The 13387-nt window shown below is 43.6% G+C and overlaps 1 protein-coding gene across 2 annotated transcripts; it reads left to right on the top strand.

The window, feature by feature from the left end:
• The first annotated feature begins 7200 nt into the window (after positions 1 to 7200).
• Positions 7201 to 9775, top strand: LOC123063599 (putative F-box/FBD/LRR-repeat protein At5g44950). 2 transcript variants are annotated; one of them, XM_044487446.1, is made up of 4 exons: positions 7201 to 7376; positions 7872 to 8714; positions 8806 to 8961; positions 9058 to 9775. In XM_044487446.1, the coding sequence occupies exons 2-4, from the start codon at positions 7893 to 7895 to the stop codon at positions 9319 to 9321; spliced, it is 1242 nt and encodes a 413-aa protein (XP_044343381.1). In that variant the 5' UTR covers positions 7201 to 7376; positions 7872 to 7892; the 3' UTR covers positions 9322 to 9775. The 2 variants fall into 2 exon arrangements, with proteins under 2 accessions (XP_044343381.1, XP_044343380.1); XM_044487445.1 differs by lacking the exon at positions 7201 to 7376 and having other exon boundaries at positions 7389 to 8714.
• The last annotated feature ends 3612 nt before the right edge of the window (positions 9776 to 13387 follow it).

The raw sequence follows: 13387 nt of genomic DNA, 5'->3' as shown, positions 1-13387 counted from the left end.
TTAGCGAGAGGAAAATACTTAGAGATAAAAGCATCTTTGCACTTATTCCAAGAATCAATACTATTTTTAGGCAAAGACGAAAACCAAGCTTTAGCACGATCTCTAAGCGAAAAAGGAAATAGCTTCAATTTAACAATATCATTGTCCACATCTTTCTTCTTTTGCATATCACACAAATCTACGAAGCTATTTAGATGGGTAGTGGCATCTTCACTAGGAAGGCCGGCGAATTGATCTTTCATGACAAGATTCAACAAAGCAGCATTAATTTCACAAGATTCAGTATCGGTAAGAGGAGCAACCGGAGTGCTAAGAAAATCATTGTTGTTGGTATTGGTGAAGTCACACAATTTATTATTATCTTGAGCTATCATGACAAGCAAGCAATCCAACACATGAGCAAACAAGAAGCGAGCGAAAAAAAGGCGAACAGAAAAGAGAGGGCGAATAAAATGGCAAGAGTGAAGTGGGGGAGAGGAAAACAAGAGGCAAATAGCAAATAATGTAATGCGGGAGATAAGGGTTTCTGATACGTACTTGGTATGTTGACTTTTGCGTAGACTCCCCGGCAACGGCGCCAGAAATGGCTCGTTGTCGGGAGTTCAAATCTTGACTTGACTTTGCATAAGCCTCCCCGACAACGGCGCCAGAAATCCTTCTTGCTACCTCTTAAGCACTGCGTTGGTTTTCCCTTGAAGAGGAAAGGGTGATGCAGTAAAGCAGCGTAAGTATTTCCCTCAGTTTTTGAGAACCAAGGTATCAATCCAGTAGGAGGCCACGCACGAGTCCCTCGCACCTACACAAACAAATAAAATCCTCGCAACCAACGCAATAAAGGGGTTGTCAATCTCTTCACGGTTACTTACGAAAGTAAGATCTGATAGATATGATAAGATAATATTTTTGGTATTTTTATGATAAAGATGCAAAGTAAAGAAAGCAAAATAAAAGCGACGCCAGAAATAACTTGTTGACGGGAGATTAATATGATGGAAAATAGACCCGGGGGCCATAGGTCTCACTAGTGGCTTCTCTCGAGAGCATAAGTATTATGGTGGGTGAACAAATTACTGTTGAGAAATTGATAGAATTGAGCATAGTTATGAGAATATCTAGATATGATCGTGTATATAGGCATCCCGTCTGAGACAAGTAGACCGACTCCTGCCTGCATCTACTACTATTACTACACACATCGACCGCTATCTAGCATGCATCTAGAGTATTAAGTTCAAAAGAACAAAGTAACGCTTTAAGTACGATGACATGATGTAGAGAGATAAACTCATGCACTATGATATAAACACCATCTTGTTATCCTCGATGGAAACAATACAATACGTGCCTTGCTGCCCCTACTATCACTGGGAAAGTACACCGCAAGATTGAACCCAAAGCTAAGCACTTCTCCCATTGCAAGAAAGATCAATCTAGTAGGCCAAATCAAACTGATAATTCGAAGAGACTTGCAAAGATAACCAATCATACATAAAAGAATTCAGAGAAGATTCAAATATTGTTCATAGATAAACTTGATCATAAACCCACAATTCATCGGTCTCGTGCCTGGGGGGTAGGCGCGCCCCTACCTCGTGCCTTCCTCATTGATTGCTTGACGTAGGGTCCAAGTCCTCTAGATCATGTTCATTCCAAAAATCACGTTCCCGAAGGTTTCATTCCGTTTGGACTCCGTTTGATATTCTTTTTCTGCGAAACTCTGAAATAGGCAAAAAACAACAATTCTGGGCTGGGCCTCCGGTTAATGGGTTAGTCCCAAAAATAATATAAAAGTGTATAATAAAGCCCATTAAACATTCAAAACAGAATAATATATAGCATGAAACAATCAAAAATTATAGATACTTTGGAGACGCATCAATATCGAGCATGGTGCGATTGTTGTCAGAAAGCAAAGCATAAAAATTTTGAATAATCATTTTTCTTGAGAGCTCATGATTGGGGCATGAATATAACATTGACTTAAGCCTCCCCCAAGCTTGAGCGATGCTTTCTCCTTCGCGAGGCCAGAAATTATATATATAATTACGATCACGATGAACAAGATGCATAGGATAAAACTTCTGATGAAATTCCAATTTCAATCGCTTAGAGTCCCATGATCCCATATCATCACATAGCCTATACCATGTCAATGCATCTCCCTTCAAAGATAAAGGGAAGACATTCTTCTTGATAACATCATCGGGTATACCTGCAAGCTTAAATAATCCACAAACTTCATCCACATAGATTAGGTGCTCATCAGGATGTAATGTTCCATCTCCTGCAAAAGGATTAGCTAGCGGTTTGTCTATCATACCCGAAGGAAATTCAAAGTAGACATTTCCATTTTCAGTAGGTTGAGGACCAACTCTTTGCTCTACTGGTCGGGGTGAAGATACCCCGAACAAGCCCCTCAGAGGATTACTTTCCATAGTAACAAGTGACAGTAAATTTCAGCACACCATATAAATTTTTCCTTACCAAATTCCACCTACCAAAGGCGCTTTACTCACAAGTATAGGGGATCTATCATAGTCCTTTCGATAAGTAAGAGTGTCGAACCCAACGAGGAGCAGAAGGAAATGATAAGCGGTTTTCAGCAAGGTATTCTTTGTAAGCACTGAAATTATAGGTAACAGATGGTTTTGTGATAAGATAATTTGTAACAAGCAATAAGTAACAAAAGTAAATAAAGTGCAGCAAGGTGGCCCAATCCTTTTTGTAGCAAAGGACAAGCCTGGACAAACTCTTATATAGAGAAAAGCGCTCTCGAGGACACATGAGAATTATCGTCAAGCTAGTTTTCATCACGTTCATATAATTCGCATTCGGTACTTTGATAATTTGATATGTGGGTGGACCGGTGATTGGGTTGTGTCCTTACTTGGACAAGCATCCCACTTATGATTAACTCCTATTGCAAGCATCCGCAACTACAAAAGAAGTATTAAGGTAAACCTAACCATAGCATGAAACATATGGATCCAAATCAGCTCCTTACGAAGCAACGCATAAACTAGGGTTTAAACTTATGTCACTCAAACAACCCATCATCTACTTATTACTTCCCAATGCCTTCCTCTAGGCCCAAATAATGGTGAAGTGTCATGTAGTCGACATTCACACGACACCACTAGAGGAGAGACAACATACATCTCATCAAAATATCAAACGAATACCAAATTCACATGACTACTAATAGCAAAACTTCTCCCATGTCCTCAGGAACAAACATAACTACTCACAAAGCATATTCATGTTCATAATCAAAGGAGTATTAATATGCATATATTATCTGAACATATGATCTCCACCAAATAAACCAACTAGCATCAACTACAAGGAGTAATCAACACTACTAGCAACCTACAAGTACCAATCTCAGACTTAGAGACAAGAATTGGATACAAGAGATGAACTAGGGTTTGAGAGGAGATGGTGCTGGTGAAGATGTCGATGGAGATTGGCCCCTCCTAATGAGAGGAGTGTTGGTGCTGACGATGGAGATGATTTCCCCCTCCCGGAGGGAAGTTTCCTCGACAAAACAGCTCCGCCAGAGCCCTAGATTGGTTCCGCCTCGTGGCAGCAGAGTCTCGTCCTGAAAGGTTGCTTATGATTTTTCTTCGGACGAAAGACTTCATATAGCAGAAAATGGGCACTGGAGGACCACCAGGTGCCCCACGAGGCAAGGGGCGCGCTCCCACGCTCATGCCCAGGGTGTGGGTCCCCTTTGGTATTTCCTTCGCTCGGTATTTTTTATTATTTCCAAAAATAACTTCCATGAGTTTCAGGACTTTTGGAGTTATGCAGAATAGGTCTGTAATATTTGCTCCTTTTCCAGCCCAGAATTCCAGCTGTCGGCATTCTCCCTCTTTATATAAACCTTGTAAAATAAGAGAGAATATGCATAAGTATTGTGACATAATGTGTAATAGTAGTCCATAATGCAATAAATATTGAAGTAAAAGCATGATGCAAAATGGACGTATCACAACCCTGAATGAAACCGCGGATTGTTCTTTTCCCTCTGCTTGGTCTAGGTACCATTTTTCTTTTTGAGACAAGTCTAGGTAACAATTTTATGGGCATTTCCTATTTAGCGCTGCAGGCGCCCGTTACAGTGCGATTTTGCAAACGGGCGCCTGCAGCAGTCTAAACTGGGCCGGCCCATTTTGACTTTTTCGTCAGGTTCTTTCCTGTTTTTTGAAAGGTCAAAAATAGTGCCGGAAGGGCTGTCTAACCTCATGGCATCGTTAAAAAATGAAAGTAAATTTATGCCAACAAAAAGCGATAATACTAGATGATGACGAAGAACGTAGAACTCTTAAAGATGTGAGGTTCTCTGCCTCTCAGCGCAAGATGGCAGCCGGAGGCGAGGGGACAAGACGACGGCGGCAGCTGCAGCCCTAAATGAAACCGCGGATTGTTCTTTTCCCTCTGCTTGGTCTAGGTACCATTTTTCTTTTTGAGACAAGTCTAGGTAACAATTTTATGGGCATTTCCTATTTAGCGCTGCAGGCGCCCATTACAGTGCAATTTTGCAAACAGGCGCCTGCAACAGTCTAAACTGGGCCGGCCCATTCTGACTTTTTCGTCCGGTTCTTTCCTGTTTTTCGAAAGGTCAATAATAGTGCCGGAAGGGCTGTCTAACCTCATGGCATCGTCAAAAAATGAAAGTAAATTTATGCCAACAAAAAGCGATAATACTAGACGATGATGAAGAACGTAGAACTCTTAAAGATGTGAGGTTCTCCACCTCTCAGCGCAAGATGGCAGCCGGAGGCGAGGGGACAAGACGGCTGCGGCGACTGTAGCCCTGAATGAAACCGCGGATTGTTCTTTTCCCTCTGCTTGGTCTAGGTACCATTTTTCTTTTTTGAGACAAGTATAGGCAACAATTTTATGGGAATTTCCTATTTAGCGTTGCAGGCGCCCGTTACAGTGCAATTTTGCAAACGGGCGCCTGCAGCAGTCTAAACTAGGTCGGCCCATTCTGACTTTTTCGTCAGGTTCTTTCCTGTTTTTCAAAAGGTCAAAAAAAGTGCCGGAAGGGCTGTCTAACCTCATGGCATCGTCAAAAAATGAAAGTAATTTTATGCCAACAAAAAGCGATAATACTAGACGATGACGAAGAACGTAGAACTCTTAAAGATGTGAGGTTCTCCGCCTCTCAGCGCAAGATGGCAGCCGGAGGCGAGGGGACAAGATGGCGGCGGCAGCTGCAGCCCTGAATGAAACCGCGGATTGTTCTTTTCCCTCTGCTTGGTCTAGGTACCATTTTTCTTTTTTAGACAAGTCTAGGTAACAATTTTTGGGCATTTCCTATTTAGCGCTGCAGGCGCCCGTTACAGTGCAATTTTGCAAACGGGCGCCTGCAACAGTCTAAACTGGGCCGACCCTATTCTGACTTTTTCGTCCGGTTATTTCCTGTTTTTCGAAAGGTCAAAAATAGTGTCGGAAGGGCTGTCGAACCTCATGGCATCGTCAAAAAATGAAAGTAAATTTATGCCAACAAAAAGCGATAATAGTAGACGATGACGAAGAACGTACAACTCTTAAAGATGTGAAGTTCCCCGCCTCTCAGCGCAAGATGGCAGTCGGAGGCGAGGGGACAAGACGGCGGCGGCAGCTGCAGCCCTGAATGAAACCGCGGATTGTTCTTTTCCCTGTGCTTGGTCTAGGTACCATTTTTCTTTTTTAGCCAAGTCTAGGTAACAATTTTATGGGCATTTCCTATTTAGCGCTGCAGGCACCTGTTACAGTGCAATTTTGCAAACGGGCGCCTGCAGCAGTCTAAACTGGGCCGGCCCATTCTGACTTTTTCGTCCGGTTCTTTCCTGTTTTTTGAAATGTCAAAAATAGTGTCGGAAGGGCTGTCTAACCTCATGGCATCGTCAAAAAATAAAAGTTAATTTATGCCAACAAAAAGCGATAATACTAGACGATGACGAAGAACGTAGAACTCTTAAAGATGTGAGGTTCTCCGCCTATGGCAGCCGGAGGCGAGGCTGCAGGCGCCCGTTACAGTGCAATTTTGCAAACGGGCGCCTGCAGCAGTCTAAACTGGGCCGGCCCTATTCTGAATTTTTCTCATGTTTTTTCCTGTTTTTCGAAAGGTCAAAATTAGTGACGGAAGGTGGGTTTGATCTCGCAACCCTTCGTTCGTTGTAATCACTCGGCTCTTGCCAGCAGGCTATCCACCCGTTACTGTAAAGGTCGTTCATTTTTCTATCTTTATTTAGTTCTTCCGATTGCTTTATTCTTTTTCTTTTTTCTCATATGTTTTGTTTGCCTCATTGCGCGTTTTTTTAATTCATGAACTTGTTTGTTAAATTTGTGAACTTTTTTTGAAAATCGTTGAAATTTTTTATAAATTTTTGAACTTTTTCTGAAATTTGATGAACTTTTAAAAAATTCCACGAAGAATTTTTTCAAATTCAATGAACTTTTTTCAAATTGGGTGAACTATTTTTCAAATTTGATGAACTTTTTTTAGTTCGACGAACTTTTTTCAATTTGATGAAAAATTTTCATCTATAATTTTCAAATTTGATGAACATTTTTCAATTTGATGATTTTTTTCAAATTCGGTGGAAATTTTTAAAATTCGATGAACTTTTTCAAATCGATGAACTTTTTTCAAAATCGATGAGGTTTTTTCGAAAATATATGAACTTTTTTCAGTTTTGTGAATTTTATTCAAAATAATGAATTTGTTTCAAAATTTTCATGAACTATATTTTAAATTGATGAACAGTTTTCAAATTCAATGGACTTTCCTTGAATAGGGGCAACGTTTTTTGCATGTTCACGAACTTTTTTCCGAAATCTGTGAAGTTTCAATTAATTTAAGAAGAAAATCATGTATGGGCGGGTAGTTTTTAAAGTGTTGGAGCTGCATTCGATCACTGGTAACGACATGCCGTAGCGGTTAGCCAAATGCTGTAGGTAGCGAAGGGCGCAAGTTCGATTCCTAGCGGGAGCGGTAATTTTTTGAATTCTATTCGACATTCAGCTTCCAACTGGGCTTCGAAAGAGCAGCCCACTAACCATCCCTGTAGGCGCCCGTTAGGAGCTCCCATTTTATGTGCATCGCTCCCTCTCTCTACGGCGATATGGCCCAGCGGCCCAGTCTCTCCTCGAGCCCAATTCTGAAATCGCCACAGCGCAGAGACGACAAGTCGCAGACCATTTCAGCATTTCCTCCACTAAACTCGAACCCTAGAGACGGCGCGGCGTCGTAGGCATCCGGCGTGGGTCGTGCCTCTGTTCCTCGCCCCTCTGGCCCCTGCGCTCCGTCTCGGCGGCAGCGGGGGAGCGGCGTTGCCTCCCCCCTTCTCCGGCGCTTCTGCAGCAACTGAGCCACTCCTTAGATTGGTTTTGCTTTCTGCTCCCATATATTTGAAGTTCTTGAACTGTTTGCGGCGGATTCATGAATTATTGAAAGATCAGCCGTGGGCATGCTTGTTTGTGACTCAGTTGTGCTTAGATTCAGTTGCGGTTTAGTACCCTGTTATTTACAGAGCTCAATTTATTTATTCTCTAGCTCCGCAGTGTTAATTTCGCAGAATTAGTATTTTTATAGCATATTCCAACCCGCAGCACGGCACATGGTTGCTCTTCAAGATCGGAAATGATAATCAAGCTTTTCACCTTACCAACGCAGTGGTCTAGTTCAGTTCTGTTCATAGAAACATGCCAAGCATGTTTACTGCCGTCCCTTGGTTGTTGCTTATTTTTTTTGTTTTGCTATGAACAAGCAACTTACTTAGTGCACCATTTAATTTCTGCATGTATTGTATTTTCAGTTATATGTGGTAGAATCCACGCTAATTCAGGCTCCACATCTTATGGAAATGCTAGGACAGTTTGACCTGGATTCTGAAGCAATGAGTGCATGTAAAAAGACCAGGGAGGAAGCTACATCTGTTGTGAGTTCAGACAGCATTAGCAGTCTACCTCCAGAGATAAAGGGCGACATCCTCTCCCGTTTGAATGTCGAAGAAGCGGTTAGAACTAGCACCCTATCAAGTACTTGGAAGGATGCATGGACTTATATGCCAAAAATAATTACGCGCGATGGAAATTTTGCACAAACAAAGTTTGTTACGTTGGTCGATACGGTGCTATCACTCCACAAGGGAACCATAGAAAAGTTTGATATATCAGGTAAAGGAAGTTACCATGATGAATTCGTTAGGTGGATGCTCATGCTGTCAAGGAGATCACCAAGATCAGTTATAATCAAGTTGAACTCAGGGCCAAGGTATAGGATTCCCTCATGCCTCTTTTCTATTGCCTATCTGAAGTGTCTGTGCCTGGAAAACTGCACTATCAGCCTGCCCCGGGCATTTGAAGGTTTCAAGAGCCTAACTTACCTCAGCCTGAAAATTTTCTGCTCAACAGACAGAGATATTCAAAATCTGATCTTGTGCTGCCCCATACTGACCAATTTGATATTAATTTATTTTGAGGGCATCCACTGTCTAAACATTCAAGCTCCTAAACTGGAATATCTTAAAGTTTATGGGGACTTTGAAGATATTGCTTTGGACGCCCCTAATCTGGAGGAGGCCACTCTCTCTATTGATTACAGATCTAATGTATATCAATCTGTTCCAATTGCGCTCCACAAGGAAAGCCTTGTCAAGCGGGCACTGGGAAGCCTTAGTGAGATCAAATCACTTTTAATTACTGGTTTTTTCCTGAAGGTGAGCTATTATTAGCTACAGCATTACTATGGCCTTCTTCTGCCTTCTGACTAATCTGTGTTGCCATTTATTTTTTCTTTTCTTGTTGCAGTATCTATCAAAGGGGTGCATACCTATGAGGCTCCCTGCCGTGTTTCGTCGGCTGGAGTATATTTATGTTATGATAAATTTTGAGGATCAGAGGCAAGTGTTGACCGCATGTTCATTGTTTCAGATTGCCCCTAACTTGAAGGAGCTTAAGATATCGGTACGTGTGCCTCCAGTAAACCCTCTCCCTCGCTCGATTATCCAATCCATGTTCTTTCGTTGTGTCGCCTAATGAGCTGTGAGAATATACATGCAGAGTTACCGTTGGGGCATACCTGATCTGGATGATCAGGATCAGGCGAGCACTCAAGAACTTATCATGCAAATGCAAATGCAAACGGACCATCTCGTAACGGCCAGTATGTACTATTTCGAGGGTTTGGACTATGAAATTGATTTCGTGGCAAAGATACTGAAGGTAGAGTGGAGGGGCGACGTAGAGCGCAGCAAGGTTGTTGCCAAGCTGCTACTAGATCTACCAAGGGCGTCTCCCAGGGCCAAGGTCATTGTTACATTTTGACAAGCATGCGTCCCTCATCACTTTGCTGGCTTCAGTTGCCGCCGAGTATAACTATTTCGTCGTCTTTGTTTATGCGAATGTACCACCTAGGTAGAGGTAGTGTGTACTGTTGACAACATTTGACCCTGTTTTCTGCGTATGGTAGATTCCTGGTTCTAGCAAATAGGAGTATATGTGTCCGTAAGAAGTGATCACAACTCTTCATGAAGACACCTTCATCTTGTATCAATAAGATGTGAATCGAAGGCGTCAAATTGTATTTTCTGCATGTGATCAATCAAAGTAACTCATGCCAGAATCAGTCTACGCCCTCTCCTACTAGGATGATGTCGGGCAGGGAGTCGTCAGCTGATGAATGGACCGGGATCTGAGAAGGGCCCTCCTTGTCAGGACAAGAGCGAGTCAGCCGGCTATGTGAGCTGTGTTTGGTTGGGTGGGACCCACGCTTGTAAGTGCGAGGCTAGTTAAATAGGAGCAGAGCCGTTGTGACCTGGCATGTAGTATGACGAATGAGCAATCTGAATTCTCCACTGACCTCTCTAATCGAATGTCTACTGTTCGTCTCTCCTCATCCCAAAATTCCCCTTTTTCCCTTCCCAAATTCCTCTCCTGTGTTATCCTCTATCATAGGGTTCTTCAATTGGTAACCAGAGCCTAGATCACTCTGCTCGCACTTGCCAATATTAGCTTGTAAAAAATTTCACCGCGACAGGTGCCTAGATTTGCTTTGGCTATCAGCACGAAATCCTTCGAAAAATCCCAGGCAGTCGACTCATTTGGACATCACCATCTTCTGCATTCGATCGTCACCACACGTATACTCTGTATAGTAACAATGGACATATTTTACAAACGCGATCGAAACATTAATGCAGTGGGTGGTGCATGATTGACAACAAGCAACACTACAAGCTCTTCGGCAAGCCCTGTCGACCTAGAGTCCGTCATCGCGCTCGACATCGAGGAACGCAAGGTCGTCAGGCATCAAGGAAGGCAAGGTCGTCAGGCACCAAGACTGGTTTGTTAAAAGACCAACTTAGTTGTCATCAAACTTTTTTTTGACGCGTCAACGGCGGGCTTACGCCTGCCTGAACCTTTATTGCCAACCGTCAGGGGTGGTACATACCCCAAGATCACTAGAGAGTGTATGGGGTATCGAAAGAGAAGACAGAGAAGCAAAATTACATCGTGTGTTGCGGTTATATTCTCCCGCCTAGATGAAACAATATGGAGCCCCAATCACGGAGCCTAATTTGTTTTTGCATATTATTACAGCGATGAGACTAGAGTCTAAGATCATCCGCAGCGGAGCTCGCTACATTATGGAGCCCAAAGGTGTATGTTCCGGAAAACCTTTGCGTTCCGTCGTTTCCAAATATTCCAAAGAACAGCCAGCAGAACTGTTGACCTAGTTTTGTTGTTCCATTCTCCATCCTAGGCCTGGAGCAGCCCTTGCGGAGCATCGGGGCAGAGACTGTCGAGGGCCGCCCATAGCGGAGCAAGATGTTGGCAGCCGAATAGAAGATGGGCGATGGATCCACAATGGCTGCAGAAGGGGCATGCAGCAGATGTGGCGATGTCCCGCCGGAGAAAGATTTTGCACTTATTCAGTGCATAGTTTCTCAGTGCATAGTTTCTCAGTGGTCTTTGTTGGCAATCCATAGAAAGATTTTGCACTTATTCAGTGCATAGTTTCTCCAGATGGCCGGGGAGAGCGTGTTTGTAGGCCTCGGCCGCCAAACCGCCTGGTATGCCAGCTTAGTGGTGAACGGCTTGCCTGCGTCCCTTGTAGTTCTTCTGCCAGCCACCTGCATATTCAAGTTATCCGTGGCCAAAATAGAGCGTAGTTCGGTAAGATCACATTCGGCTGCGTGGGACAGCCTAGGGGTTAGGTCCAAAGCTAGGGTGTTCGAGGCCATAGCACGGGAGTGTAGGCACGATTGGAGTGGGAAAACAGGGCAAGGGATTGTTGCGCAAGGGTTTAGGAGGAGTCGGGAAGCCAAATATCGAGCCAAAAGGAGGAAGTAGCTCCATTTTCCAATCTGCACCCTAGTCGTGGCGCGGAAGAAATCGAGACCTTTCATGATGTCCCGGCAAATAGGGGTCTGTAGGTTATCTGTCATGCCCACATCATTTGTGTTCGACCAGCCGTATTTGGAGATGATGTAGGGAGTCTCCCCCAAAGATTGCTCGTCATGTAACTTGGAGATGTGCTTGAGGAGAAGGCAAAGATTCATGTGTGGCAGAGAGAGAAAGCCAAGCCCCCGTTGGCGAAGGGAGCACAAACAATGTCCCAGGCGACCTTACAATTGACACCAGATGTTGTCATCAAACTTAATCGTGGAAGCACCACTAGCTAGCTAGTTAGTGTACGTGTTAATTGTGTGGATGTTTATATAGGTGACAAGAAGCATCTGAAGAATAGAGAGACAGTGAGCCGGGCAGCTGGTGGAGGCAAGTCGCCGGGGAGCCTTGCTACTCACCCATGTCCTGATGGGATGTGGCAAGGATCCTACCCCTTGATTTAGTAGTTATGGTTTTGTTTCATCCTAGTCCACGTACTCCTATCTAGGTTGTACTAGCTGGTTTGGAGATTCATTCCAATACAAAATAAAAACAAATAAACGAGATATACCACACATTTCAAAATTACCGTAATGCCGGGAATAATGTTGTCATGTGCTATATGAATTTCTATATATTATCACTAACGGTGGGAAGTAATCGAGTTCACATGTGCCTGATTGTTAGAAATGAAAAATAGCATTGTTTGAATTCTCGTCATGATGCATTGAGAAAATAGGTCAAAAGAAGAAGCAAAAAACATTGTGTTGGCTCCAGTAGAGCTTGCATCAATCATGAAGTAGCAAAACTTGAGCGTCGGTACTGTGAATTAAGGATAACCGAAGCCCACAAATGATGCACCAACTCTGGCTTATAGGAAGCCGCTTATGTAAGATGAGATTGAAGAGGAAGATCAATGGAAGCGAAGGAGCAAACAAGCGTGTCATTGGAGTTCGAAAACCTAGTGCAATGAGAGAAGAGCCGGAAAGACATAGATACCTGTGAACCCACAACATTTTTTAACAAGAAAAATTGCATTACATTATTAGAATTGCACAGATAAATCGCTTGTTACAAAGCTTAGTGCACAAATGGAACATGACTCCGATCGTCGGTCGTATGACTTGAGCTTCACCAACCATGCATCCATGAACCAAATGTGGCAAGATGCATGGGCAGTAAGCAACCTTACACCGCAAACAATTCATGAAAATTACCTCCTTTGTTTTTCGAAACTAGGGGAAGTCTCCTCGGTGGTGGCAACTCGAAAAGTGAAGGTTGAGGCGACATTCTTCCAGACAGTAGAGTCAATGCAGTGGGAATCATCGAGCAATAAGAATCATATGTAATGATCATAATTTCACATGTCGCATCCCTCCAATCCAATCGCCTCGTACACCTTGATTGACTGATGAAAGTGGTCTCCCGGGCTTTACCCAGTCACCTCTCCTTGTGTCTCTCCATCAGAACTCACGATGCCAGCCTTCCCCCCCATGGAGCTCCCAAACCACCAATTCCCAGTTGAATACAAATTGTTTAAATAAAATATATTTTTTAGAGGAAAAAATAAAAATAGAATATGTATATCTTTTGAGAAAAAGGAAACTATCGCAGACTATTCAAGCATTCAGCCCAAGATAAGGACTAGCCCACTCCGATATCGCTCAGTGGCCCAGTCTGTCCTCAAGCCCAATTCTGAAATCCCCAGCCTGCATCGCAGAGAGTCGCATACCATTTCGAACCCTAGACCACGGCACGGCCGGCGTCGCGGCGGCGTAGCCGCGTAGGCGTCCAGCGTCTTCCCTTCGTTCCTCGCCCCTGTGGCCTCTGCGCTCCGGTTCGGCGGCAGAGAGAAACCGGGCGAGCGGCAAGCGGCGTCGCCTTCCCCCTTTCTCCGGCGCTCCTGCAGCCACTCCGTAGGTTCGTTTTGCTTCCTGTTCCCATATATTTGAATTTCGAGACTAGTTTGCGGTGGATTCAGGAATTAAACAAGATCAGCCAT

Source organism: Triticum aestivum, chromosome 3A, assembly GCF_018294505.1.
Source record: "Triticum aestivum cultivar Chinese Spring chromosome 3A, IWGSC CS RefSeq v2.1, whole genome shotgun sequence".
Taxonomy (NCBI): Eukaryota; Viridiplantae; Streptophyta; class Magnoliopsida; order Poales; family Poaceae; genus Triticum; species Triticum aestivum.
The sequence above is the reverse complement of the archived record's forward strand: the minus strand, read 5'-3'. Positions and strand labels throughout refer to the sequence as shown.